The following is a 26,037-nucleotide window of genomic DNA, read 5'->3' as shown; positions in this document are numbered from 1 at the left end:
GGAATTCTTATATTCATATATACAGATCATGTGAAACTCAAAGGTGTAATAAATATAATCATATCATAACACAAACCTTGGTCCCTGATGTCTCAAATTAGGATCTCCAGGATGTGGGCCTCGGGGGATTTGTCCCTCGTTAGGGAAAGGGGCACGCTGATCACCTGGAAAAGGTCCAGGAAACCTCATTGGCCCTCTCATGGGTCCTTGTCCTGGATAAGGTGGAGGCGGCCGGTTGAACATTTCTCCCTGTTGCCCAGGGCCCTCCTGGGGCCAGGGTCGTGGTGTTCCTGGGGCTATGTTACCAGCAGCTTCCTGAGGGCCCCTCTCCTGTCGAATAGCACTCCTCTGTTGCTGCTGCTTCAGGATTAGTTCTCTGATTCGCTGTCGCTAAAAAACACAACAACAAGTGTACAGAAATTTAAGCCTTTTTAGAAAAAGGGTCAATGGTTCATGTATAGATTAAAATGATACTGTATTTTTAGCTGTTCAGAGAGACTGTTGGTTTATTTTGGCCTACTTTAAACTCCACAGCTTATGTGAACCAATGCAAATCAAAGGGCCCCTTTTCCATTGCATACTTTCAATTCTGCAAAGGTACATAAAATTTTCGCTTCCTGTACTTCTCATATTTTGATGTAGTAATTAACAAAACATATGACGACATTTAGTAAAGATAAGTATATTTTGCTAATCTGTTTTCTTAACAGGTATTAAAATGGCCTATCTATTTATATATCCTGTACATGTTCTTACAGCAAGGTTAAACTATTACTTAATTTTTTTTAAAGCCCAAATAAAATCACATTTTTTGCATCCTGAAATACTATGAACGTTTTTTTTTTTTTTTTTTTTTTTTTTAAACATATTGGTAATAGTTATATACTATTAAAAGGGGGGAAAAGTAAAAAATTCTCCTTTTTAATAAAGGAATATCTTAACTTTTTGTTCCAGCAAGCTGGAGGGGTCTATTCATGTCCATTTTTGATTGACAGCAGTGGACAAGCAGGACTCGAGACAGGCAGAGAAAACATAAGTGACCTGTGCTATAGCTAACAAACCATGAGCAAACAGTGTGTTAGTAAAGACTTCACCAGCATCTCAATGTACTGACATTTGTAGATGCGTTTCCATGCCGTTTAGTGTGCTGACCAGATAATTACCAATCTAGCACTAGTGGCACAAGTAGTGTTAAGTGGCTTCTTCAACAGGCTGAGATAGATGAGAAAACATGTGTTCATATTTGTAAGTAAGACATGGAGAGAGTTTTTTGTAGGAAAGTTTGGTTGTCAGGCAGCAGCAGCAGGCTGCGGTTTGGCTGTTAGTCACTGACTGTTTGTCCATGAAAGAAAGGTGACGTTACAGCTTTATGCAAAGATTTGATAGACAATATGGAAACAAGTTCTTCATCTACATAGACAACTAACTTGTTCCATGTGATATCAAAACATTTTGCTTACTAACACTGCTGAGGTAATGTGGCACCATAAAAGAATGGAGTAAAAAGGGCAAGTTTGTGTGTCTTATATACCATTTATAGTTTTAATTTGTTTTATTTTGTGTTCTTACCTGTCCATGTTTCATGCTGGATTGAATCAGGCTTTTTCTTTTGGGCTGTCTGTTTTTTTGGGGTGAATATTTGGCTATATATATTTGACCTACCATTGACAGCTGTGCAATAACAATTCTTCTCTGGAATGAACAATTACAACAGAAGTTTCAGGTATGTACACTTGAGGTTATCTGCTTTTGGCTCTCAACATGTAGAACAAGAAATGTCTTTAAAGATCTCAATAACTGATGCGGTGAGTTAACTGTTACAATAACTGGTAGCAATGATGGCAAGACTAATATGACCCAGGATGTTAAAAACAAAACATTGTTTAAAGAAAATTTGTTAAAATGAATGAAACACTGGTGCAACAGCTCTTTTTCACATCTTATGTCTTTACTTTTTTCTCTGTGTACTTTTTTTAAATATGTAGATTTCTTGTTAATCAGAGGAGTAAGCTATGTTATTTGGCCAGTAGGACAATGTGGCTTTTTGCATTTACTCCTTATACACTGTTGTTTATATTTCACTTTACATTTAATACTCTCTTGCTTTTATTCTTAAGTTACTGTATTTTTTGAGCACTCTCTGGCACAAGAATTCCCTTAAATATTAATAAAGTTCAATATCATCTTTAAGTATGAGATGAGATTCAGAATAGATTGGAAATAACAGTATACACGTACTTGTCTGAGTCTTTCCTCACTCTCAGCGAGAGGAACACCTTGAGCCTCAGACGAAGCACCGGGCATCTGTGGGTTGTTAGACAGTTGTCCTGGGTCTTGAGGGACAGTTACACTGTTGGCCACACCTGACTGATCTTTCATTTCCATTTTTTCTGTTGACTGTGGACGAGGTGTCATGGGGGCTTGTTCAAATGGGTCATGTCCAGGTGTCTGACTGGGTCTTCTGGAAGGTGACTGAGTAAATCCGTCTTCTGAAATACTTGGGTGTTTTGGTGTTTGTGAGCCTGGATGAGGGAAGGGCTCTTGAAGCCTGCTTTGAGGTGGGGAGAAAGGATCCTGGCTTCCCATTGGTCCAAGCCTTGGCCCTTGTCTGCTGAGCCCATCGGGACCAGGTCGTGGGGTCCCTGGAGGCTGGGCATAGGGGTCATTAAGCATTGGTCTGGGGGCCCCAGGCTGGGGAAACATGTCACTACTCCCTGGCCTTGATGTTCCAGGTGTACTAGAAAATGGCTCTATTGGTCCCCTCTGGCTGCCCGGTGACTTGGAAAACCTCTCTCCAGCAGAGGGCCGTGGCGTACCTGGTGGCTGAGCGTAAGGGTCCACTGAGTGGGAAGGTGACATCCTCTGTCCATGAGCAAACTGATTCATCCCACTGGGGCGGGGAGTAGAAGGAGCCTGTGAGTAAGGGTCTGAGGATGGGCTGGGGTTTGAAGGCTGACCGTAGTTGTCATGTGGACGGGGGGTACCAGGAGGTCGGGCATAGGGCTCGAAAAATGGCCGAGGTTGAGCACCAGGTTCATTGATGGATCGTTGGTTACCTGTAGGTTGGGATGGTTGGGCGAAGGGGTCGTATGTGAAGTGGTCAGGCCTTGGAGTGGAAGGTGCATGAGCATAAGGATTTCTAGACATTTGATTGATTGGTCCCGGCTGAGCAAATGAGTGCGCCTGAGGATGGTGCTGGCCCATTCTAGGAGGACTGGTGAAGTTGTCATTCCCAGATGGTCTTGGGGTGTGTGGAGGCTGAGCGTAGGGATCATTCTGGTGATTCTGGGAGAACCTGTCACCAGGATGTGGACCTGGTCGGTTGAAAGGATCCTGAGCCTGAGGAGGGGGCATGGGTGTTTTGAACAGAGGGACAGAGCCAGACTCATTACTTCCAGGGATTGGTGCTAGTAAAGGCCGTGAGTATGGGTCAGACAATATCATCCTGTTCTGGGCCATGCGTTGATAGGCCTCATTTCTTATCATGGGCCTTGAGTATGGGTCTCTGCCTGGAGAACCCATTGGGGGCCTTCCCTGAGCAGCCTGACTGGCCCTGGGGGGACCCATGGGCTTCAGGAAAGGGTCCATTTCCCCACTTGGCCTCGGGGTGTCAGGAGGTTTGGCATAAGGGTCGCTGCTTATGGATGTTGGAGAGCCAAAAGATTCATGAGCGGGAGAGGGCCTCCCTCTGTCCTGCTGCTCCATCAAGGAGGTGGGCGATTTACCAGATTCTACAGGAAGTCTGCGACACGCATTTGGCGCAAGACTTGGTGGTCTCGGGGTCCCAACCATCTTGGCATATGGGTCCCACGGAGAAGAGGGTCTAGAGCCAGAGGAACCTGGTGAGAATACCTGTGGGGACTGTGGCTGGGAGGAAGGGCCAGATGGAGGTGGAGGAGGGGGTCGCAAGAAGACATCCTCAGGAGGACATGAGGTGGGCGTCCCTGGTAGCTGCGGCCTGGCAAAGCCTTCTTTAGAGTTCAGCTGTTGCATGGGCGACATGCTGCCATTGCTGGGCTGGGACGCTGGGCTCTGGTTGCCGCTGTTATTGCCATCTCCCTCAGGTTGGCTGTTGCCCTGCTGTTGCTGCTGCTGTTGTTGCTGCTGGAGTTGTTCATTCTTAACTTGCTCCAATTTCTGAGTGGCTTCGATTTTGGCTTGCTGTTTGCTTTTCTGCCTCATTTGCTGTTGGAAGGGCACAAATGAAAAGTGGGATTAGACATCAAAAGGGATGCAGCAAATATCAGTCTCATGCCAAAAATGAACTGGACCTACTAACCACCAATGTCATCAGGGTTAATGTGGAGGATAGTGCAGTTGTTTAGGGAGCTTTACTAAACCAGCACTTCCTAGCTGTCTTAATATAAAGTGGACCTGCCGCTGCATTCGCTGACTTCATTGCATACACTCTTACCTGTCTAAACTTCCACTCTTGTTCATGCTCTGACTCTTTTGGTTTCAAAGGGTCTTTAAACAGCAGTTCTGTGTCTAGTGGTATGTTGGGATCAAACACCTCAGGGGGCTGTTGCTGTGGGTGGTGCCTCTTCACCGTCTCATTCGACATCTGGACTTTGTTGATGCGCAGGGCTGCTCGGTTATCTCTTGCCTTTTGCTAAACAGCAAATCAATCACAATTGAAAAAAAAACACCCATTAGGAATAAATACCTAAAAATATTGCAAGAAAAAAAAGAAGTTATCTATGCATGTGATTCTCTGTATGTGAGTATGTCTTGAGAAATTTTACTTGTAAGCAAGAACAACTGGTGTGTTTGTGTAATATTAAATTCTCTTTCATGGCCTATGTTTCAATATCTCACTATGATATTTAGAGACTTCAGTATTCACAGGCAAGTTCATATCAAAAGATGACTTTCAGCTTCCCTAACAAGCCCAGTACCAGACAGTAGACCTCATGTTTGCAACAGCATGATGGATAAGAGCTATGACTAGGGACATACCGGATTAGGCGACTAAACAATAAGCAGAAATACTAGTCAGTTAAACAAGTTTTAATATTTATTATTACTAGTTTTTTATTAATGCATAACATGGATTGTTGCCTCTAAAATGTTACAAAGTTTCCCAACCTTAAAACTAGCTGACTAGTCTCAATTAAAATTTCTGTTTAATTTACATAAAAATTAGTCACCAGGAACATCCCTGGCTATGACATTCAAATTTTACAACCTCCCACTTGTGTGGGTCATGGACTGACCAGCATCAGCACAAACATTCAAAATAGATACAACCCGGATCAGGGTACAGAAAATCAACAAAGTGCCTCCTATTTGTAAATGATACTACACTGGTAAACAAGTAGGGGTTGAAAGCTACAACATCCACAATGAGAAGAAACTCAATGTCGCTCTGACTATATCCAAACTGTTTGCAACAGGAGTTACTTGGGATGGAGGTTCCCTCCTCATTGACAAACAGTTGGCACAGTGAGGAAGGGGTCTCCATCCCTGAGGCTAAGGTGGTTTGCTACCCTACAATAACGGCATGGCTAATTAGGAACTCCATGAGTTTTTATTTGATATTAGTTGGCTAAGGCCCTATTTAACTAAAAATGTTCAAGGGATAGGGATTGCTATTTCATAACTTGACTTACTAAAATGTTTTTTTTTCCCTTTTGCATGCTGGGTACTTTGGTTACATAGAAAGAACCCTCTTTGTACTGTATATACAGCACAGGATGGAGGTCATCTTCTTACTATAGATCAGGTATCTTAATAGTCCTCATCATAAATGGGATGTTTAAGTGGGATATTAAAAGAGAAAGCCATGAAAGAGAAATGCCACCATGTAACCAGTGGCACAAAATCTTAAAATCACTAACGCAGAGTACATTTCTAATCAAGACTAGGTCTTTGAAACTAGTCTGTGCCAGATAAAATTACTTCTAGTGAACTTAATTACTGGGACCATAGTGAGTTCTAACACTGAGCAGGGCTTCCTATGTTAATTAGTTCATCTGTGAATGGCCGGATTTCAAATTGCATTGGCACGAGGCAAGAGGCCAGATGCGATAAAGGAGTCTGTCTTCTGCATACTAATATGTCAGTGCAACTAGCAGTGACAGTTTGATGTGCGGCATGGTTCAAAGTGTTTAGGCTTTGATACAGCAGGAGAAAAATTGGCAAATTGAACTGTATGAGTGATCTTACCACATATGGGGCCCTGTCTTGTGAACTAGCTTTCCTCCAAAGTTTTGCAATTTGCTTTACTCTTGTAGGCCAGTCTGTTGAAAGAAAGGAGAGGAGTTGTCATGCCAACAGTCTCACAGAGCATACAAGGTATTTTTGTACTGTGTGACTTACACAGTGCAGTGGGTGCACCCAAACAAATAGGCAGAAATAATTAGAATGATGACAATATATGATACAGTATATCTTCAGGCTTTAAAGCCTTATACAAACCTGGGTAATCTTCTTTGAGGTTGGGGAAATTGACATTGGTATATAAGACGGGCGCTACAGTGGCTAGCTCTCCAAGTGTCTCCTCCTTCTCCCACTTAAGTGTGCTCCTTTGGGCATTTGACATGGCTTCAGTCTCCCCCTCAGGCAGAGATCCAGAGGGTGTAGGGCCAAGGCCATGGGCAGGGGAGGGCCATGGACCAATTGCCTCTCTAGGCATCTGATTGAACTTTCTATCCCTGTAATATCAAAGAAAACAGCAAATCTTTGATCATAAAATTCTAGTTTTGCAGAGAACACAGAAAAATCAATCTAGGAATATTTAATAGTTTAACAACAGACAGTACATTACCTTGGATTGTCAGTGAAAGGCATACGGTTAAGGGGAGGGAAATTTTCTGGGATGCAGGGCCCTGCTCCTGGATTTGTCGGGAAGCGTTGGTTTGGTCCCATCATGCCATTGATCATTGGCATCCTTGGAAACATGGGATTCCCTACACATGTGATTTAGGAGTTAAATTAGATGCACAGATTAAAAAAAAACAAAAAGACTAAAATGCTATCTCTGACCATGACAATTTTCGTAATGATGTACCTGCACTGGGGTGAGGCATGCTAGTGCCAGGTGTGGCAGGGAGGGGCCCTGGACCCTGGGGGTGAGGCACCTGTGGTGGTGGAGGTGGTTGGCTCGTGCTGGGGCTGAGGACTGCTGTGAAGAGATCCTCCACATCTTTGCCCTCCAGCTCTGTAACATAATGTAACAGTACAATGCTGTGTGTATGTAATACCCATTAAGGTAAGAGTCGAGGTGGTTAAAAATAATAAACTACTTGGTAAGTTGCCTCTTAAAGGGATAATTTTGGGTTATTTGAGATGGTGGTGTATGAGGTACTTATTGACAGTCAGTGTACAATGGATTGAGCTCGGCACACTCCCACTTTGAAGAAGCAGAGAGGAGTACTTGCATGGAAGCTAAGCAATGTACTACTGTGGACAGGCTTGGCAGCAAAATGTAATTTAGCAACCTAAAAAAGGTCAACTCAGAATAGTCTAAATCAGTTTCAGTGTACACTATATTTAGATAATTGTCATTAATTGTTATACAAGCCAAAAATTGCTCTCTCTCTAGCTCAACCAGACTCCTTGAGGAGAAACAGTAATTTAACCTTGACGATCATTGGAGTTGCTCAACGATAAGATTATTTGTGGAATTATGTGACTTTGGAATTTTAAATGGTAGGCTCAGATTCACCAATAAAACACACAAACTAAATGAGGCAGGGATAAACCTGTAACTACCCTGTTCTGCCAGATAAAAGTCTTCCTTAAGGAGTCTGGTTGCTTTGGAGAGCGCAATATTTGGCTTACAAAACGTCAGCTTCCCATAAGAAAAGGCTGTCTATCGACATGGTTAAGTGGTGAAAATATTCTAAAAATAGTGTACACTTAAACTGTTACTGATATTTTTGGATGGACCTTCAAGATATCCCTTTAAGATTGATCCATTACAAAATATTGGCAATAAAATGAAATTACAAACCTGGAATTTTGTAAAGTTTGCTGAGAATTGATTCTGAAATGAAATAAGAGAAAAGAGATCAATATTCATCCTGTATGAAGTATTAAAATAACTTTGTAAAATAATTCTAAGTGTCTAGACTACTGGTGTCCCTCACTGACCATCAGTGACCATCTTGTCGAGCTCTGGGCTGAGAATACCGTCCAGGGGTTCCTCTGGGAGGGTTCGAGGTGTCCTCCGGCCAGCCTGAGACTGGGGCGCCACTGGAGAGCTGTCTGTCAGGGGCCCAATGTCCAGACCAGCTGTGGAAACACACACAGACATACAAAAACAAATCATAACACGAACGCATGCACACACACACACACACACACAAAGAAACAACAACCAACAAAAAAAAAAACCCAACAAAATACCCGACCAAGAATGTGATCATAAATATAGACTTGAAGTCAGAACATGAACATGTTTATTGTCTTAACAGCCTGTGGAATGCAATCAAAGCTCAACAGTATATGATTACAGCTCCTTGGGGTTCCTGTGTTGTTTAAAAGGAGTGTTTTGGGAACTGTGAAGAGACAGACAGGTCATACTAATTCTCAGTAAAGGTACACAAACACTTGAAAGTTTGTATAGGAAACCGGTCTTTTGTTCTAAACAACTATTCATTTCTTTGAAAAGGAAGCCATGCAACCTTCAACAGCTTTTAAATCAATGAGCCAATTCATTAGAAAACCCATATAAATCATCTGGGTTACTACACTGCAAGCAGATTAAGTCAAAATGATGCTGGAATTTCTCAAGCTTGTTACATTACAGAGCATAGCTATTAAAGCTGTACCGAATAGTTTGAAGCTTCATTTATGAAGTCGACATTAGAATTCTAAATTAATATTCAAATGGTGCTCACATTTTTTTTACATGTTCACTGTGGTCAAAGCTGTGTGCTCTCCCTACACGCCTGTAGATTAATGAGGTGGTCTAGTAGCAATCTAACAGCAGCATAAGCTAAACCCTGATTCCAAAAGAGTTGGGACACTGAGTAATGACGACACTAACCGTTCACATTTTGAAAGCGTAATTCTTTCGCATTCTTGCTTGATATGAATTCAGTTGTCCAGTCGAGCATCTCTTTTGTGGTATTTTTCACTTCATAATGCACTGCACATTTTCAATGGCAGACAGCTCACAGCTGCAGTCTGGCCGTTCTAGTACCTGAACTCTTTTACTACAAAGCCACACTGTTGTAACACGTGTGGAATGTCTTGCCGAAATAAGCACGGACGTCCCTGATAATTCGTCTGGCCACAGTGCACTTTTCCACTTTCCATTGGTCCATCTCAGATGAGCTCAGGCCCAGGGTTCGACTATTTCCTGTGAACGTCTTTTGAGGATGCCCCTTTTATACCCAAACATTATACTATCACCTTTTATAAATAAACCTGTTTACCTGTGAAATATTCAAAACAGGTATTTTTGGAGAATTGCACAACATTTCTGGTCTTTTTTTTTTTTTTTTTTTTTTTTTTTTTTTTTACTATTTTTTAACATGTTATGGACATCAAGTTCAAAATAAATAAATACCTTGTTGTATTATATCAAACTGAATACAGGTCAAAGGATTTGCAAATCACTGCATCCTGTTTTGGTTTGTGTTCTAGGCATCCCAACTTTTTTTAAAATCAGAATTGTAATTTATGTTGCTGTTAGATTGCTCTTTATTCAAATTGAGGATATTGTTTTAAATGAGATTAAATATGCTTTTTAGGGTGATGAAGTCAGAAAAGATGATGACTTAATTCAAAAACGGTTGAATCTTCAAATATTAAAAAAAAAAGACATTCTGTACAGCCCTAACAACTATCACTAAAAACAACTGTCTCCCTACTTTATACTTTTTCCATATTTTCTTCAACACAAAACTTTCTACCAAGATAAAGATGGTTGCAACCATTAGTTGTAAATCTGTATTAGAACAAAATTATATGCAGCCTACAGGGCATTTAAGCTGAAAAAACTATTTTTTTTTTTTTTTTAACAAGAATGAAGGACTTCTACTGCAGTGATTTTTGTAATCCAGCCTTCACCATCTTCAGGAAAGTGGAAGGACAGTTGCCAAGGCCTCTTTTCCTCTAAACTGCTTGGTTCTAAACTGCTCATTTATTGAATGCCAGAATGTCCTTGTCAGTTTGTTTCTTTACAATCCTGGAGACATCTTCGATTAGGCAGCTATGACTTTGTTCTTATTTATTTAAAAAATGTCACCACTGTGAAAGGGTTTAGGAGGCTCACAAACAAAGACTGACACACCATATGCGTTTGAGTGAATACTGTGCACTGGGTTAGGTAAGCACTAAGCAGTTTATGGGTGTTAAAACAATCTGAAATGGTTGAGAAAAGCTCAGTATGAAGCAGCTTATATACATGCACACTCAAATAGAGACACACACTGTAAGAGAGGAAGAATGCACTAAAGCAAGGGATTAGTAGGCCATAGCACCCTTACCAAAAGGAGGAGGTGAGCTGTCAACCTGGAAGGGGCAAAAATCAAGACCTACAAGAACCCAAAACCAGATAAAATGAGTGAAAAAATAGTGAAGACAGAACAAGCACAACACGCTTCAGACAATGCAAACAAACAAAAGATAAAAAACCAAAGATGAACAAAAAGTATTGTTAAAGAATGTGACATTAAAAAAATTATTAAGTGGTGAAAGCAAAATAAACTTGCTGTCTGGGGAGATTTCTGAACCGCGAGGAAAAGAATTTGTAAACCCACAGCTAGGTGACTGTTAATTAATTCTTGCCACTGTGACTGCCTGTGAGATATATGACGCACCAGAGTCACTGCTTGGCTTTCCGAGCATTCCCAAGATGTCTGCATCAGTGTTCAGAACATCAGATAGATCAACTAATGGTTCCTCAGACGTCTCTGTAGATGGAGAAAAAAAGGAAGAAACAAAAAAAAGAAAGAAAACCAAACCGTCACAAATCATAATTGATGGTGATGTTGAACGGACATGAGAACATGATTTGGAACCATTTGTTTGGATGCCACATCTGGTTAATCTGGTAAACAAAGGAAGACACTGTATGCGAATTAAAAATGCTGAAGATTGATAACGATCTATCTTAAACATTATGGATTCATTCAAAAAATTTGTACAAGCCATTGACTTATTATTATTATACTATTGTCAAAAGACAGGACTGACTGCAGATTCATTTTGCAGATTCAGACTGAATGTTCTTTATAAAACAAAAAAGATTTAATCTGTTGAAATTTTACACCTCTGCCTGAAGGTCACAGTTGTCAGTGTTACAAAGTTGAATTTTTTCCAGCTGTTAAAATTGATGAGATTTAGTTGGAGTCTGATACCTAGTAGTATCACTACATTGGTTTTGTTTTGTTTTTTTAACCACACTACTGGATATGAGCGAGTATGTCACAAATTCATTATCAAATCTGCTCAGTAGGGATGCACAATATTGGACTTCCCCAATACATTTTGGATGAATGGTGATACCAGCATCTGCACATTTTTTTCCACCTAAACATAGAGAACATGAAGTCTGTAGTGGAATTAACATTATTGTGCCTTCTTGTTGTGATGACCACTGGCAGATGCAGACATAAAATATATCCGTTTTCAATTATATGTTTAATATGTACGCAATCAGCGGTCTATTTGCCTGGCAGAGAATACTGATAGTTGATCTTAAAGCTTTTATCGTTTGCTTCCAATGACATGCCGATATTATTGTGCATCCCCACAACAATGTTAAGTAACAAAACAAACTGTTCTACTACTTTATATTCAAGAAGAAAAGTTTCAAGTTTGTCCATCAAAAAAACTTAAGCTCAAGTGTTGCAAGGATGATTTCAAATGAGCTTCTAAATTAAACAACTAAATAAATGTTTTGTTCATTGGTCTTTGAAAATAAGTTTTAAGCTCTGCTGTCCTCTGACCAACCTTTCAACCAAATTTAGCATTCTTTGCCAATACAAAAACTGTGGAGGTAAAAGATTTGAGAGGAGATTTATTGTTCTCAGTTATCAAGTTCAGGTATTTTAGCAACTTGGAATTAGCTACTGCTGGATAAACAGGGAAAGCAATTATCAGTCTCGCTATAATGGTTTTCTGCTGGTAATGCACAGTACGCACTGCTTTCAGTAATAGATTTTGACTGTGCATAGATGTTAGTGAGCGGTGTGTTGACAAACACTTTGATGGCAGTGGCTGTGCTCCATTTGGCTGTGATGGTGTGCTGCACAGTACACAGCACCACATATGGTACTATAGTATCTGCTTGACAGAGTGCAGGCGGTAGGCATGATGTTGAATCTCTCTCAGCTGAACAGTGATAAGGAGCGTGGCTGAAGCTTTGCATTAAGTATACCAATACCAGGTAATGATCATGCTGCAACATAATAAACATGTTAAAACCACTATCAAAAGTGCAACAAATTTTCATTTATGGCACACTTCTACATCTAACTTTGGATAAGTTCAAAGTGCTGGCAGACAGAACCAGCCTCAACTGTGACCACTTTTACTTTTCTGTTTTCAGCCACTTAGCATTTTTTGTTTTATTTAGGTCAGCACAAGGGCCATGTATGGTTTCATATAAGATTCGGAGACAGGTCAAGAGAGCAAAAGTCAGAGTGAGTGGGCAGGCAAGACAGTGTGAGCTTGCAGAGAGAACAGAAATTCAAACTACACTTTATTTGGTACTTATGGGTTGAAGTCTGTCTAACTCTTTAGTACCCTAATGGCCAGAGTTAACCTTTGATATTTGTATGAATGGGTGAAATGCAGTTTGAAAATGTGTTTAGTGGAACTCTGTCATACTTATTCACTCTTGTATGAAAAGGGTTAATACTCTCATTGGGTGATGCCACGTGCGAAAACGATGGAGAGAAATGCATGGAATAAAAGAGATTGTAATGCCCCAAAATAAAAAGAAAAGATACCCCTGTTGTGTCAGGCCTTTCCAATACCTGCATTGATTACTTGAATTTAAGGTGTTCTAAGTTATTTGGACATATGTAATATTCACTCCTCCCTTTGAATCAATGAATCATTACTTTTCTTGTCCTGGGGAGCTGTAGAGTATACGTACGTCCTGCTGCTGGTCTGGTGGGCAGGGAGGTTGTTGAGGCGCTGAGCAGAGGGTCAGATGAAGGATCCAGAAAGCTGGTGGTGGGGTGCTTCCTCTCCACTTGGCTGTGACCTTCTTCCAGGAGGCCTGACTCGACCCCCTGCTGCCTACTCTGCTTGCTTTTGTCCAGTAGGTCTTTCCCAAAGAACGCCTCCTGAACATGACAACATAAAGCACCGGGTCAATTCTCTGCATTCACACTTTCCTTCAGGAACTGTCAGCTTACCTTTCTTGACATCATTCTAGGGGAAACACATCACTGTCACACAGATACTATTCACCACACGTTGACGGCCCATGAGAACTGACTGAAATGAAACAGAGAAGCTCTGAAACTAACAGTCATGTTGCTGCTGGCCTCACTTTCGTCAGCACCTACCTCCCCCAACCACTTATACCCACAAGTCATCTACTATCCTCAACGACATGCAGCCGCAGCTCCCTGCTGCACCGAGACATTAAAAGCCCAACGTGTTGCTATTTCAATAATTAATGAAATGTGCTCCGCTGTGCTGGACCTTTAGGTTAGACTGAACATCCCCCTACTGCGGTGGGATAAAGAGCAGCACTGACAGCTGCTGGTGGCTTAATGCACATCACATATCTATGTTTTGGCCAATCAAAGGTGACACTGATATACTGGCTGGAGACAGGGGGCCTTGAAGTCATCTCCAGTTAAGCTTTTGTATGTCAATTCACAACTCAGACAGGAGCCATTTAAAGAGCATGATCAGAGACTAGTATCCTCTGCAGTGAGTTCCTCCAGGCTGTTCCTCTTTCAAAAAAGCTCACATAAGGGGCACCATGCACCAAAGTTCTGTAAGTGGTTGCCAGGCAATGTACTTTGGATTCCCAACCTTCCCAAGGGTGGGATAAAACACATTTTATGAAGATATGGCATGACAGAATCAGACAATCTGTGCATATGAATGGGAGACTTGCATAACAATAAAACAAAAGTACATCTGCAATGGAATGATGAAATGAGCTGTTTAAACTAATGCAATATTTCCTTCTCTTAGCGAATGTGCATTTTAAAATATGCAATGATTAAAATATGGTATCTAAGTTGATTACTATTGAAGCTAGTTATTTGTACATACGTGTACAAAACTGAGAAAGTATTTCAGTTTTTGAACACATATACTGACAACAGAATGCATATGATGCAGTTTAGACTATAAGGTTATAGACATTTTGATGATAATTCTCAAATTCTAGTAAGTATTCATTAGCATCCTTTTATTTCGTGTCAAAATTGTAATGACAACATAAACGAAAAAATAATTGCCCTGACAAATAATTGACAGTCTGCCCTGAAGAGTGAAGATGAAGCAAAAGAGTTGGCTCTGTTTGGACAGACAACTTAACTTAGATAACTGTGATTAGGCATCTCAAAGCACTAATAAATCTAGCCAGCTTAAAAATACTATAGAAACCATTAGTGGCTGCTGCCAGCTGGCCTCTCAAATGATGAGTGCCTCATCTTGACCATCAGCCTGTCAGGTGGAAAGAAAGAGGGGACACAACCTGTGGACACATTTTTCTTTTACTTAAACTGACAGAAAGATGATGATGCTCTCAATGAGAATGGAGTGCATTGTGTCTTACTGCATAAAGAAGTAAACTTACTTTAAAACTCTGATTTTATGCACGTAGTGCTTTGTTCCTTATACAACAATAGTTGTACTAAAATTGGATTAAAAAAATACAGCAATATATCACCTTGGTTCCAGTATCACAATATATTACACTGTAACCCCTGTGTGAAACATGACACTGACTTTAGCAGAAGACCCCAGTAATATATAAAAAGTCTGTTTTATCAAGTAATAACCACGATCAGTGTCTGTACCAGTAATGACGGCCCATTAAAGAATTCAAGCATTAATTTTCAGATGATGTCATTAAACAATGCGTCCATAACACATTCCAAGCTTAGATGTCTAAACAAAGTTCAAGGTTTGATTACTTCACATTGGCATATTTACATCCAGGAGAAATCACAAAACCGTATGAGAAAAGTGGGCTAAATTCAACCAAAAATGGAAGACTAAAATGTGACTTTAAACCAACAACAATTTTCAGTAAGTGACTAAGACTACATTGAAAATTCTTGTCAAAGTTATCACTGGTTATACAGTGATTATACACTTTCATATTATGCTCATTCTATTTATACACAAGATCAGTTCATGTCACACAACAGGAGCATGCTATCAAAGGTGACAGACCTGCAGGTAGGTGGGAAAAGCTTCCTCCAGTTTTGTTTTCTTCTTTCTGTAGCGTTTCTTTATTTTTTCTGGCACCTCTGGTCCAGGAGGCGTCTCGTCCACAGGGGTATCAGGCAGAGCCTCTGTCCATCCTACAGCAGAGATGAAAAAGTGCATCACATAAAAGCATTAACAGAGCTGAGGACAATCTATTGTCATACAGATGTGTGACTGTATATTACAGGTGTACAAACCCTCATCTTTTCCAACGGGAATCTCTGACACAGATCCAGAGGAATCCTTTCTGCAGAGGGATCGTTTGGCCTTGCCTGGACCTTGACCAGGACGGTTCCTCTGGCGGACCATGAACCCACCAATGCCTTGAAAGGAGTAGTTTTTCATTTATTAGCTATAAATCAATACATATACTTACAAAAATAAATTTTCATTAGAATCATGGAGGTGATATGATTTGTGATGTATTGAGTTTGACTGTATGGTTCTATTAGTTGTCCAGTGCGTTCAAAATGAAAGCTCAGAAACACTAGATAGAGCCCTTTGTATATTAGAGGCCCTGAGATGGCAGTGCTTTGCTACAGCCACAGCGTCGGGCATGTACTGCACCATTTTACGCTTCAGAGGAGCTGTCTCCTTCAATCAGGTGCCCTACCCGGCCGGTACGGTTTCCTCTTCCTCTTCTTGCCGCCGTCGGCCCCCTTGGAGTCGTCTTCTGCTGGCTCTCGCTCCAGGCTCGAGTCAGACTTCGCCTCACAATCTAGGAGCTCCGCCTCTGCAAGAGGGAGAGAGCACTGATGATGAGTGACAGCCCTGCGGCAGAGAAAACCTCGGCCAGCCCCCTCAACACAGTGCCAGGGTCAATTCTATCTGAACTCCACTCAGCGGCAGGACATTAGCCTGATTGAAATTAAGTTCACCAGTTCCATTACCAAGGACCTTCATTTCCAGAGAGATTTTCTCTTTTTCACACACTTACAAGAAAGAATTTAGAAGCTATATGAGTAAATGAGGGGGCAACTATTTTATTATTACTAATATGGGGAATTCCTATCAGATCATCTGGACCAGGGCTGATTGTGACTCTTTTCTGGTTGATCGGTACTGATTATATGAAGCAAGGCCCATGTCTTAAAACAAAAAACAAAAACAAAATCAAAACATTGGCTTGTGCTCCAGGTCAGAGACTATTTTAGTAAATAAATCAAACAAATGGTGGATACTGAACCAAACTTGTTTAGTAATCTCCATTCATCAGTGAATATATTACTTATCTTATATCACTAATATATAATAGATTACAAAACTCCAAAAAATATTCTACTATCCAGGTCAAACAGAAGTGGGAGAGCGTGTCTGGCCTAGAGATATCTGACAATGGCTGGAATGATATCTGGGAAAATCAGGTTAAGACTACCAACTCAAGATCCTGGTGAGAATTCTGCTGGAGGAACATAATACAATATTTTGTTAGTCCAAAACTGAAATTTATACAGCAGGTTTCTCAGGGTCAGGATGAATGTTGGAAGCAGCGCGGTAAATCAATGGCAGACCATTTTCATTTGGAGCTGCTCTATGATCCAGTGATTTTGACTAGAGTTTGCCAAAGAATTACATAACATTTTTACAATAGAAGTTGATTTTGTCATATTATACTTATGCTTGCAAGCAAGAAAGTCATCACACAGACATTGCTGTGGGCCAACCCACCATCAAAGGATGAATAGACTGAATTTGTCAACAAAATAAACTGTATGAACAAAGTGACATTTTAACAGCTTAATTCCACCAGGCACAATGATGTGGCACATTACAGCTGCCACACGGCCACCTGAGCTCATCATAGCTTTTCTAGACAATGCTTGTGATTCTGCCAGACGCACTGCAGCGCATCCCCAAAGTGGCTCTTGACTCTGCTCTTGAGAATATACTCAGTTTATGTTGAACGGAAACTACATCAAGCTAGACAGAGTTGATTGAGTAGGCAGGAAGTTGGACAAAGAAATGGCATAGACTCATGGTCATATAAACAGATTAAAAAGAAACAAATGATGTAGCCTCCTCAACCATGGTAGAAGCACAAAAATCAAGGAAAAATTATCAAATCAACAAAATCTGAGTGAGGCAAAATTATCAGGGAGACAAAACAGTCCACTTCTGAAATGCTACTGATGGGTCATGAAGCTGTGTAGAGGACAGATGGCACAGACGCAAAGTGCCCAGTGCAATCAAGGTTTAAAAATAAAATCTGAACAATACATAAAATACTCAAAAGAACTGATTCCATACTCTATGGGATGTCCGCTACTGTCTATGTAATTGAAAAGTCCCATTTTGTACTAATGTGTGGTTCATACAACCCTTGTTTTTCTCATTTTTCCCCCTTTTGTTTTAACCTGAAAACACCAATAAAATGAAAGTTCAAAAAAGTGGATTGTACTGATAAGTTCAAAATGTCTTAATTTAAGAAAATTAAGTTGCACTCAGCAGTTACAACTAATGATATCCACACTAATAAAATGTCAGCAAGTGTACTGTAATGAGCAAATTCACATTTTACTTTTCAGAATTTTGTCCATGTTGTAGATAAGGGAGGTTGTCCACATCCAAACCTTCCTTTAATAACACTTTCAGACTTACACTTAAATCTCAACAGATATGAAACAAAAAACAGGACAATGCACATTCAGTCTACCTATATTCTGTTAATGCAGAGCTAACTAACCACCCTACCATAACAACATATTGAGGCATGTCCTGAACAATGAATACAGATTGTTACCATCAAAACAGAGTTTCCATGATTTAACAAGGTTAGACTGAACAACTATATCGTATACCGATCAATCCTAAAACTATCAAATGCACACTGAATTGCCTTGAATAATGTATATGATTTTGATATTAAATGCATGTATTTTGGTTTCTTGTCATAGTTTTTGTGATGGTTATATTATATAAAATTTATGTTGTTTTGTTATTCTTAATTTTCAACTATTCTACACTGTTGTAATTGGAGCTGCTGTGACAAGAAAATTTTCAGACTTGCTCTAAAATTTAAGCCTCTTCATTAAACACATCAGAATTGATTTGACTTAGGTAATTTAAAACGTGAACTGTGCAGCTGAATAATGTCGAAAACAGGTCAAACAAGGGGAAGGAAAATACACACTAACAGACACAGAAAGGCCAACATTGATAGTCCAAGTCATTACAGTGCTAAAGGCCTCAAATAAACAGTCTGAGATGAAAGAAGAAGCTTGTGCAAGAAGACAAGTACCTCTGTTGTCCTCCAAGTCTTCGTCACGAGAGTGCTCTGAGAGGGGGTCTACAGGAGCCTGAAGCACTGCCACGCTGTTCTGGTTAATGATCTTCAGCTTGAGCTTGGGTTTGGGTTTCCTGCGCCGTTGTGCTGTAGCAGACAAGCTCTGGAGCTGGCAAAGCCCAGACTCCGTCAGGCAAACTCCATCCTGGGTGTATGTTCTTGACAGATCTATCAAGGCCAAAAAACAATCATGAGCATTATATACTGTATAAGCTAAAGTCAAATCATCTTGTAGAAGGAACATTTTTCCTCTTTTCATTTTTCATTTTTTACAATCTATCAATTCTGAAGCTGTGAGCTTACCCATTTCTTTAGCCTTTGTGACAATCTGCGTCATAACTACAGGCTCAATGGCGTCTCTGGCCTTGGTCACAACTGCAGCAGCACAGGACGCACAAAAGCCATTAGACACAACCGCAGAAACAGGAGGATCAAATGTCACAGTTAAGTCTATACAGTCTTTACAGAAGCACACAAAAAGGAAAGAAACACATTTAGAGGAATCACTGAGCTCAAACCTTTAGTGGTCTTGAAAGCTCGGCACATTGTGCAGTCAAAGCTGCTGTCTGCAGCTTTTTCTACATCTTCCTCTGAATGGAGACCCTGACAAGATGCATGGAACCACCTATGGAGAGAAGACAAGGTTTAGGTAAGGGCCAATTATGTATAAAAAAGAAATAGTGGAGACCAGTTTCCCTGAGCTGGCAGATTTAGTGGGAACACTGCACACCTGTCACACTGGCGGCACTGCAGAATTGTGGTGCCTTCACTGTAGTCAACCAGGCAGATGGGGCATGTCGCAAGGCTAGCACAGGGGGCACACTGGGTGTAATTATTCTGCCAGTCACACCTTAGGCCTGGGGTGGTGGCACCACACTGGGTACAGGACACACACCTGCAGGACACATGGAAGACGGAGGTCATTCTACCCAGGTTACTTCAAAGAGGATAACACAGATTAACTGAGCTGGAAAGATCCTGTCTGCTAGCTTCACTACCCACATCCTGAAAATATGAAATTGTTTCCTGTTTATTTCTTCAACTTAAATTTGTTTTTTCACCTCTTCATCAAAAAACGTTCAAGACATTCACTTTGTACGCCTTTGCATGTTTGAAAAAAGGCAGATTTTGGGGCCTGATGTTCAATTTCATTTTGGTGACTTGCTCGACTTGCTTATAATAACAGCAAACCACAGAGGATTCTGTATATAAATCTGTTTCATGGTTTATATACTCTAAAAGGCCTATACCAGCAGATACTATACACTACCTATACCGGCAGACCTAAAGTAAAGTGAAAGTTGGTCTTGAACCATTAAGGTGTACATGCATGATTTTGGTCTCTCTTCAACAACAGTCAGTCAGCACTACTGGTATTGAGTGATGGAAGTTTGAATACACCGAAACTGAAGGTTTTTTTTTAATTTTCACCTGAATATTTTTTGCAAACAAATGCCTGCAGATGAGCTAGAACTGTGACACATTAGCTAAAAATACCATGGAATATTAATATTTATTTTTAGTATTTATTTAGACCATTAAAATGCGACCTAACACCAATTTCATGCCCATACTGGCAAAAAAGTACATGCTGCATGCATTAGTGGTTACTGATTCAGTGTGGTTTTGTTTTATAGTTGCTACAACATGATCAATATCCTACAAGTGTTTCCTAAAAACACATTTAAAAGCAAGACTGACATTAAATCTAACTTGTTAACAATAATATTAACACCATAAAGTAATTTTAATGTCATATTTAAAACATTTAAAGGCCTAAAAATCAGATTATTGGATTTTAGACTTTATGGACTTGCAGAAATTAACATATTTTCTGTCCTAGCTTCATATTACAAATAAAAACTGCATATCATCATTTTCGAGATGTCACTGGCTATGTGAAGCTCAAGTCATCAGCATCAGGGCCGTCAGAGTGAGATGATCATTAAGTTACACACCATTTGCACTTCCAGCTGTCCTTGGGTACGTTCTGCAGTGGAGGGTCCAGACAGTAGGTGTGATAGCTGATGTCACAATCATCACACAGCAACAAGCGTCCAGGATCTGTGGCCTGGCCACAAGCCTCGCACACTGTACACTCCAGACAACGCCAGCCTTTGCTCAGCACAACCTTTGTGATCTGTTTAAGTAACAATAAGACATTAATATGTAGGTCTGTGTATGACAGGATGGTATTTCTGTACAAACACAATAGTAAACGTACCTTTATGCCAACACAGAATGGATGGTAGCACTGGCCACACTGAGCACAGGCCAACAGACGGCCCTCTGCACCAAGGCCAAAACTCCCACACACCACACACATGTCCTAAAAAGTAAGACATCATGAGTTACTCCCTTTCACTAAAGCAGTTCAGGTCAGACAATGAAATTCCAAAGCCAAATTCCAAGTTAGAACAACCTCCAGTCCTATTTTCTCAGTTAAAGCAACTTCATTTTTAATGTTGAAAGACAAAACAAAGAAACCAGTCAGCTGTTGTCAGTTTCAGTGAGTCAGGAAGGAAAAAAATCTCACAATTGCTGAACTTTTAACCGTCACCACCCAGTCACATGGGTATCAATATGTTCTGTAAATTCATTCAATGCCACTGGCGCTGTAAGTAGCAGCCATTATACATGTTGTTACATGCTATCCTGGATATTGAAGAAAATGCTTTCTTTACCCTAAACCTGCTCGGTCAATAAGAACAGTGTTGTTGTCCTCTACCCTCAAATATAACTGCACATGAAAGCACACTGAATTGCAAACTAGAAGGAATACATTGGAAACATTGGCCTTTTAGGACCTTTTTTAACCAGGATGATTGAGTGGGCCCTTTTTACCCCCTGCCTCACACTTGCATTCACAGCTGAGAGATCTACAGAACAGCCTTTTGAGCACTGACCAGTTTCATTTGGGCCATTCAGGGGTTGGTGCCTTGATAAGCAGCACCTCAGCTGTATTGTTTAATTGCTTAGTTACTTTAAATGAATAGTTATTCTTTAACAATACAGGATTTCAAACTCTAAATTACTATCCCACAATGCTAACTTCATAGTTACTGCTGTCTCTGCAGACCTGATATGATGAGATATTTGACAGCCATCAGTACTGCATTTGTTTACAGTACTAAATTCAATGCAGGAACATGATTTTGAAGGCAGAAAGCAAGAAACATAAAATTTAAATATGATCCTGTGTTACATAACCGACTGCATTTCCTGCAGGTGGTTAGCTGTATCTCCACAAGAATTAATGATCTCCAGTGGGAGACGTCTTTAAGCACAGATTTAATTTCAGGCAATTTAAGTGAATTGAGATTTTCACGGATGAGGAGTCAGAATAAAATACATCAGCAACACTCAAGTATTAAATAAACAAACACCTGTTTTAGCGTGAAACTGTCATTGCTGGAAAATATGACCACTGTGTTGTGCATGGCATTCTCCTCCTCCTCCTTGACTTGGTACGGTGTTTCTATTGTGGTGATCTGGAGATTAGAGGGAAAAAATACACAAAATAAACAAAAATAACATATAGTATCAGTCTCAACATTCTTTTCTACAAAGATCCACCCTCTGTACATAAGAGTTAAAGCCACTGGAAACCCAAATACACAGTTACTTTTCTTAATATGTAATTTTTTTCATAAATTAAAAAATACTGTTTTTGTCAAAGATGTCTGGTGGATTTACAGAGAGCATAGATGGTGGCTTCTGTTCTCTGTCCGAAAAAGCTGTCTGACGGCAAAGTGAAATGGTGAAAATATTCTAAATATAGTGAACACTGATTTTTTTTAGGTGGTTAAAATACATTTTGCTACTGCCTGCGTCCAAAGCAGTACATCCGAACATCTGAATCTGGACTCCCGAGGGAGATGTCAATCAAAATGAGATCTGACACAGCTCCAGGTGTCCAAGGTTTTTTGGAACTACATACATTTATTCTCACTCGTTTTTTTGTGGATGCTTGCAGTTGATACAATGAGACATTCAACTTTGGTATTATACACATTTTTACTATTTCAACCAAAATTTCCAGAGGCTTTAATATGATTAGTTAGGATACACATATTACAGAGCAATGGTTATTATCAGCTGTTACTTTCTATTATTTAATATAGCCAGGGGTGTGCGATACGGCAAAAAGATCATATCACTTTTTTTTTTTTTTTTGGCAGGATCATAATTCCATTAAGATTCTTTTTCGTGTTGGTTTTAAGGGCATTTTGCAAGTTACTGAACAGTAACCAGCCTAACTAATTTAAAAAATAAAGCTCTCAAAGGAATAGAATAACAGACCATTTAGACCAAAGAACCTCTGTGAACAGTTTAATCTGTGTGTGCAATCTGTGCGAATTGAATATTTTCATAATTAACTATAACTAGAGCAACAACTGTAAATTGCTGTTTACAACAGGAAAGTCACTATATAAACTCAATAACTTACTGGAATCAAAACTAATTTATTAATTTATAAAAGGCACACCACTTTCCTGCATTTAAAAGAAATCATATTCATGATATCAAAACACTGAATTAAGTTAATAAAGAATGAAGAACACAGACATCAGTCATTATCATTCATCTGTCCTCTGTCCTCCTCCCTCTGATGCTCATGCAATCCGTTGCCTGCAGGTCTCTGCCTGGCAGAGAGGTGGGGCTCTTCGTCTCATCCAGCAATAAGTTTTCAACAATTAAACAAAGCCTAGCTTAACAGTTTGACAAAATACACACACCTTATATATTTGCTTGTTTCAATTTGCTATTTAGCTGAGCCAGAGCAATGTGCTTGTGTAAAACAATAGTAGTGGATGACAGACAGTGGACAGAGCAGATTAACATATTGCTCTCTAAATGTTTACATGTTAGTGCTTGTTGAACAGGAATACTGAGAACGCAGTGGCTTTTTACTTGCAAGGGTTTTATTGCACTTGCTTAAAATACCGAGCGTAATTGAGTTAACTTCAAGTAACTTCACCCGTTAAATTTCACTGCCTCTCTACCTGCGGCTTCTCCGCTCTGCCGTGCACTGACCTCGCTCCATGTGTATGAGAGCAGAAGAGCTGCCCTGACACAGACAGAGAAGTGGACAGGCTGCGTTGCTGCCATGTGATAAAAATTGCACCAAACATTAAAAAGTACCAATAATGTTGTATAAAGACTACAGTTTTTAATAATTCAGCCCTGGGGCCCATTTTTGGGACTCTCTCTTTTCAGTGTTTTCATTTTCATCCATGGCTTCCTGCTTGTGAAATAAAGGGAGAGTGGAAGAAATCCAAGGCCCAGTGGTTCCCTATGATTGGTTTATTTGCGTGCCTCTACGGAAGGCATGAAACAGATTAACTAATAGCGTGATCTGGCTGAGAAAAATGCTTTGGACGCGACCCGTGTATGAGGATAGAACTGCAAGGGATTCTCTGTAATGGCAGATCATGGACACATTCTAATCCTTTAAGATCTCATATTGTCATATCGCACACCCAAACACACAGCTGAGTCACTGAGGTATTGAAAATTGACCGTTACAAAATACACATTCTTCACTAGCAGACTGTTTATTCTGTCATTAACATCAAAACATCAGCCATGTCTTCAGCTGGAGGGAAAACAAACACTGTTTTGCATATAGCGTAATATTTGTCAAGGATGTCAAGATGTCATCCAGCTGACAGCACATACCCCGGGGTTGATGATGGGACTTGCTCCATTCTTGCCTCTGGCCCTGCCGCGTCCAGCTCTACCTGACAGACCAGCTCCTCTGGGCCTCCTCCTCCCAGGGAAGCCTGAGCCTCGACCCTGTGGAGACAAGACAACAATCAGAAAATGTGCAGTCCAGAACCTAACTGTGGATATAAACAAATGCCAGGGGAAAACAGAGCCACGCCCCATCTGACAAACTCAAGTTGGCAGACTTGTTTGCAAAAGTTTGTTTCTCTCTTGCACACTCTGAATTATCAAAGTCATAGTTTGCTCAGAGTGGACAAAGATCTAAAGATTGCCGTGGGAAACCTTTCAACCCTCCCACTCTTCATCTTTTAGGTCTGTATACATTCTTGACTTTACAGACTGCACAACAGAAACAGCGTTGGTCCAGTTCTAGAAAGGAAATATCATTGTGCAGGGTTGTTTGTATGGTTGCAGGCTACTTGCATTAAATGATTTACTTAATACATTCAAGTATTTATGTTTACATTGTTACGTACTGAAGACTATGAGGGTTGGGCGAAAGGAAAAGGGAGTAAAGCCTAAATGTCGAGAAAGAATTAAACTTTCAGTATTAATGCCAGGCATAAGAGAAACATATCTTTATTTTGCTTTTCTGGAATAAAGTCAAGTTGTTGAGAATACAGTTGAAACACCTTTTTCACTTTATTCACCATATTTCAACTTTATTTTCAAAATACAAAATAAAAATAAATTTAAAAAAAATTTCCTTCTGTGATTTATACCTGGCACAATACTGAAAGTTTAATTTTATTCTTAACATTTCATTTCCTCTTCTCTTTTTTCCCACATTATAGTGGCCCTTTGTCATAGCTATTCTTTGAAAAGATGTCTTAATTAAAAAAAAAAGGCAAAAATCAGACATCTGACTTCTGTAACATTTGAACACCATGCAAATACTCAACGAGAAGAGAAAAAAAGATTAACGTGATTCTCGACATTCCAATAATTCTTAGACATGACATATTATTTGAGAAATAATACTACAATTTCTGCCAGACAGTCAGCGAGTGAGACGGATAAGAAAAGGCCTCTGAGCTGTTGTTCAAGCAATGCGAGTTTAACTGTGCTCTTGGCACATTTCCAGCAGGAGGCCTCTGTCTAATCATGACTGTCAAACTTAAGTGTAAATGAAGCTTCCAGCACCTGCCCCAAAATCCCTTTCCATTTACCCCACAGCTGACACTGATCCCAAACCAAAGCCCCTCCCCATCCACTGTGCCTCCTGACAGACACACTGTACGATGGTGTTTAACCTGGACAGGACCCCTGCCACAGCGCACAAATTAACCTTCACCCAGCTTCGCTAAGAGTAATGGGTGTTGCCATGGCAACCAACTGCCACAGACTTTTCGCTAAGTCAAAATCAAAGAAGAAAAAAAATATTTGAATGGGCTCGAATAAGACAGAAAATAAGAGAGCACAGCAGAGCACAGCTGACAAAGAGGAAATGTGACGCATTGATTCATTATCCAAAAATATTACTGAAATATCTGCGTAGATGGTGAAATGTTTTATTACACCATACCCTTGATCTCTCAATTCTACCACAAAGCCAGCAAAACCCACTGACAGTATAGCTATATCTTTCAGTTCCACATCATAAAGTCATTAGCTCAGCCACTGGTCAATGAATCTCCTCTTAAGGTGCTGGTAAC

At 40.1% G+C, this 26,037-nt stretch overlaps 1 protein-coding gene across 7 annotated transcripts in view; it reads right to left on the bottom strand.

The window, feature by feature from the left end:
* kmt2cb (lysine (K)-specific methyltransferase 2Cb) overlaps positions 1–26,037 on the bottom strand; it is an 87,526-nt gene that overhangs the window by 20,112 nt on the left and 41,377 nt on the right. For 4 of the 7 annotated variants that reach the window (XM_084732328.1, XM_084732333.1, XM_084732331.1 and 1 more), the window contains 23 exons: positions 24,335–24,451; positions 22,039–22,143; positions 20,877–20,981; positions 20,611–20,792; positions 19,383–19,547; positions 19,171–19,277; positions 18,956–19,027; positions 18,608–18,820; positions 15,983–16,102; positions 15,567–15,692; positions 15,334–15,464; positions 13,061–13,253; positions 10,776–10,868; positions 10,443–10,490; positions 8,098–8,238; positions 7,958–7,990; positions 7,013–7,162; positions 6,770–6,911; positions 6,421–6,656; positions 6,169–6,242; positions 4,415–4,612; positions 2,239–4,185; positions 77–390 (listed from right to left, as the gene is read on the bottom strand). In XM_084732328.1, the coding sequence (XP_084588454.1) occupies positions 77–390; positions 2,239–4,185; positions 4,415–4,612; positions 6,169–6,242; positions 6,421–6,656; positions 6,770–6,911; positions 7,013–7,162; positions 7,958–7,990; positions 8,098–8,238; positions 10,443–10,490; positions 10,776–10,868; positions 13,061–13,253; positions 15,334–15,464; positions 15,567–15,692; positions 15,983–16,102; positions 18,608–18,820; positions 18,956–19,027; positions 19,171–19,277; positions 19,383–19,547; positions 20,611–20,792; positions 20,877–20,981; positions 22,039–22,143; positions 24,335–24,451 (5,012 nt within the window). The remainder of the gene's footprint in view (positions 1–76; positions 391–2,238; positions 4,186–4,414; positions 4,613–6,168; positions 6,243–6,420; positions 6,657–6,769; positions 6,912–7,012; positions 7,163–7,957; positions 7,991–8,097; positions 8,239–10,442; positions 10,491–10,775; positions 10,869–13,060; positions 13,254–15,333; positions 15,465–15,566; positions 15,693–15,982; positions 16,103–18,607; positions 18,821–18,955; positions 19,028–19,170; positions 19,278–19,382; positions 19,548–20,610; positions 20,793–20,876; positions 20,982–22,038; positions 22,144–24,334; positions 24,452–26,037) is intronic. The other 3 variants (XM_084732330.1, XM_084732329.1, XM_084732334.1) reach the window with 3 other exon arrangements.

The sequence above is a fragment of the Lutjanus erythropterus genome, chromosome 12 (assembly GCF_056507025.1).
Source record: "Lutjanus erythropterus isolate fLutEry1 chromosome 12, fLutEry1.hap2, whole genome shotgun sequence".
In the NCBI taxonomy this organism is placed as follows: Eukaryota; Metazoa; Chordata; class Actinopteri; order Lutjaniformes; family Lutjanidae; genus Lutjanus; species Lutjanus erythropterus.
The sequence above is the reverse complement of the archived record's forward strand: the minus strand, read 5'-3'. Positions and strand labels throughout refer to the sequence as shown.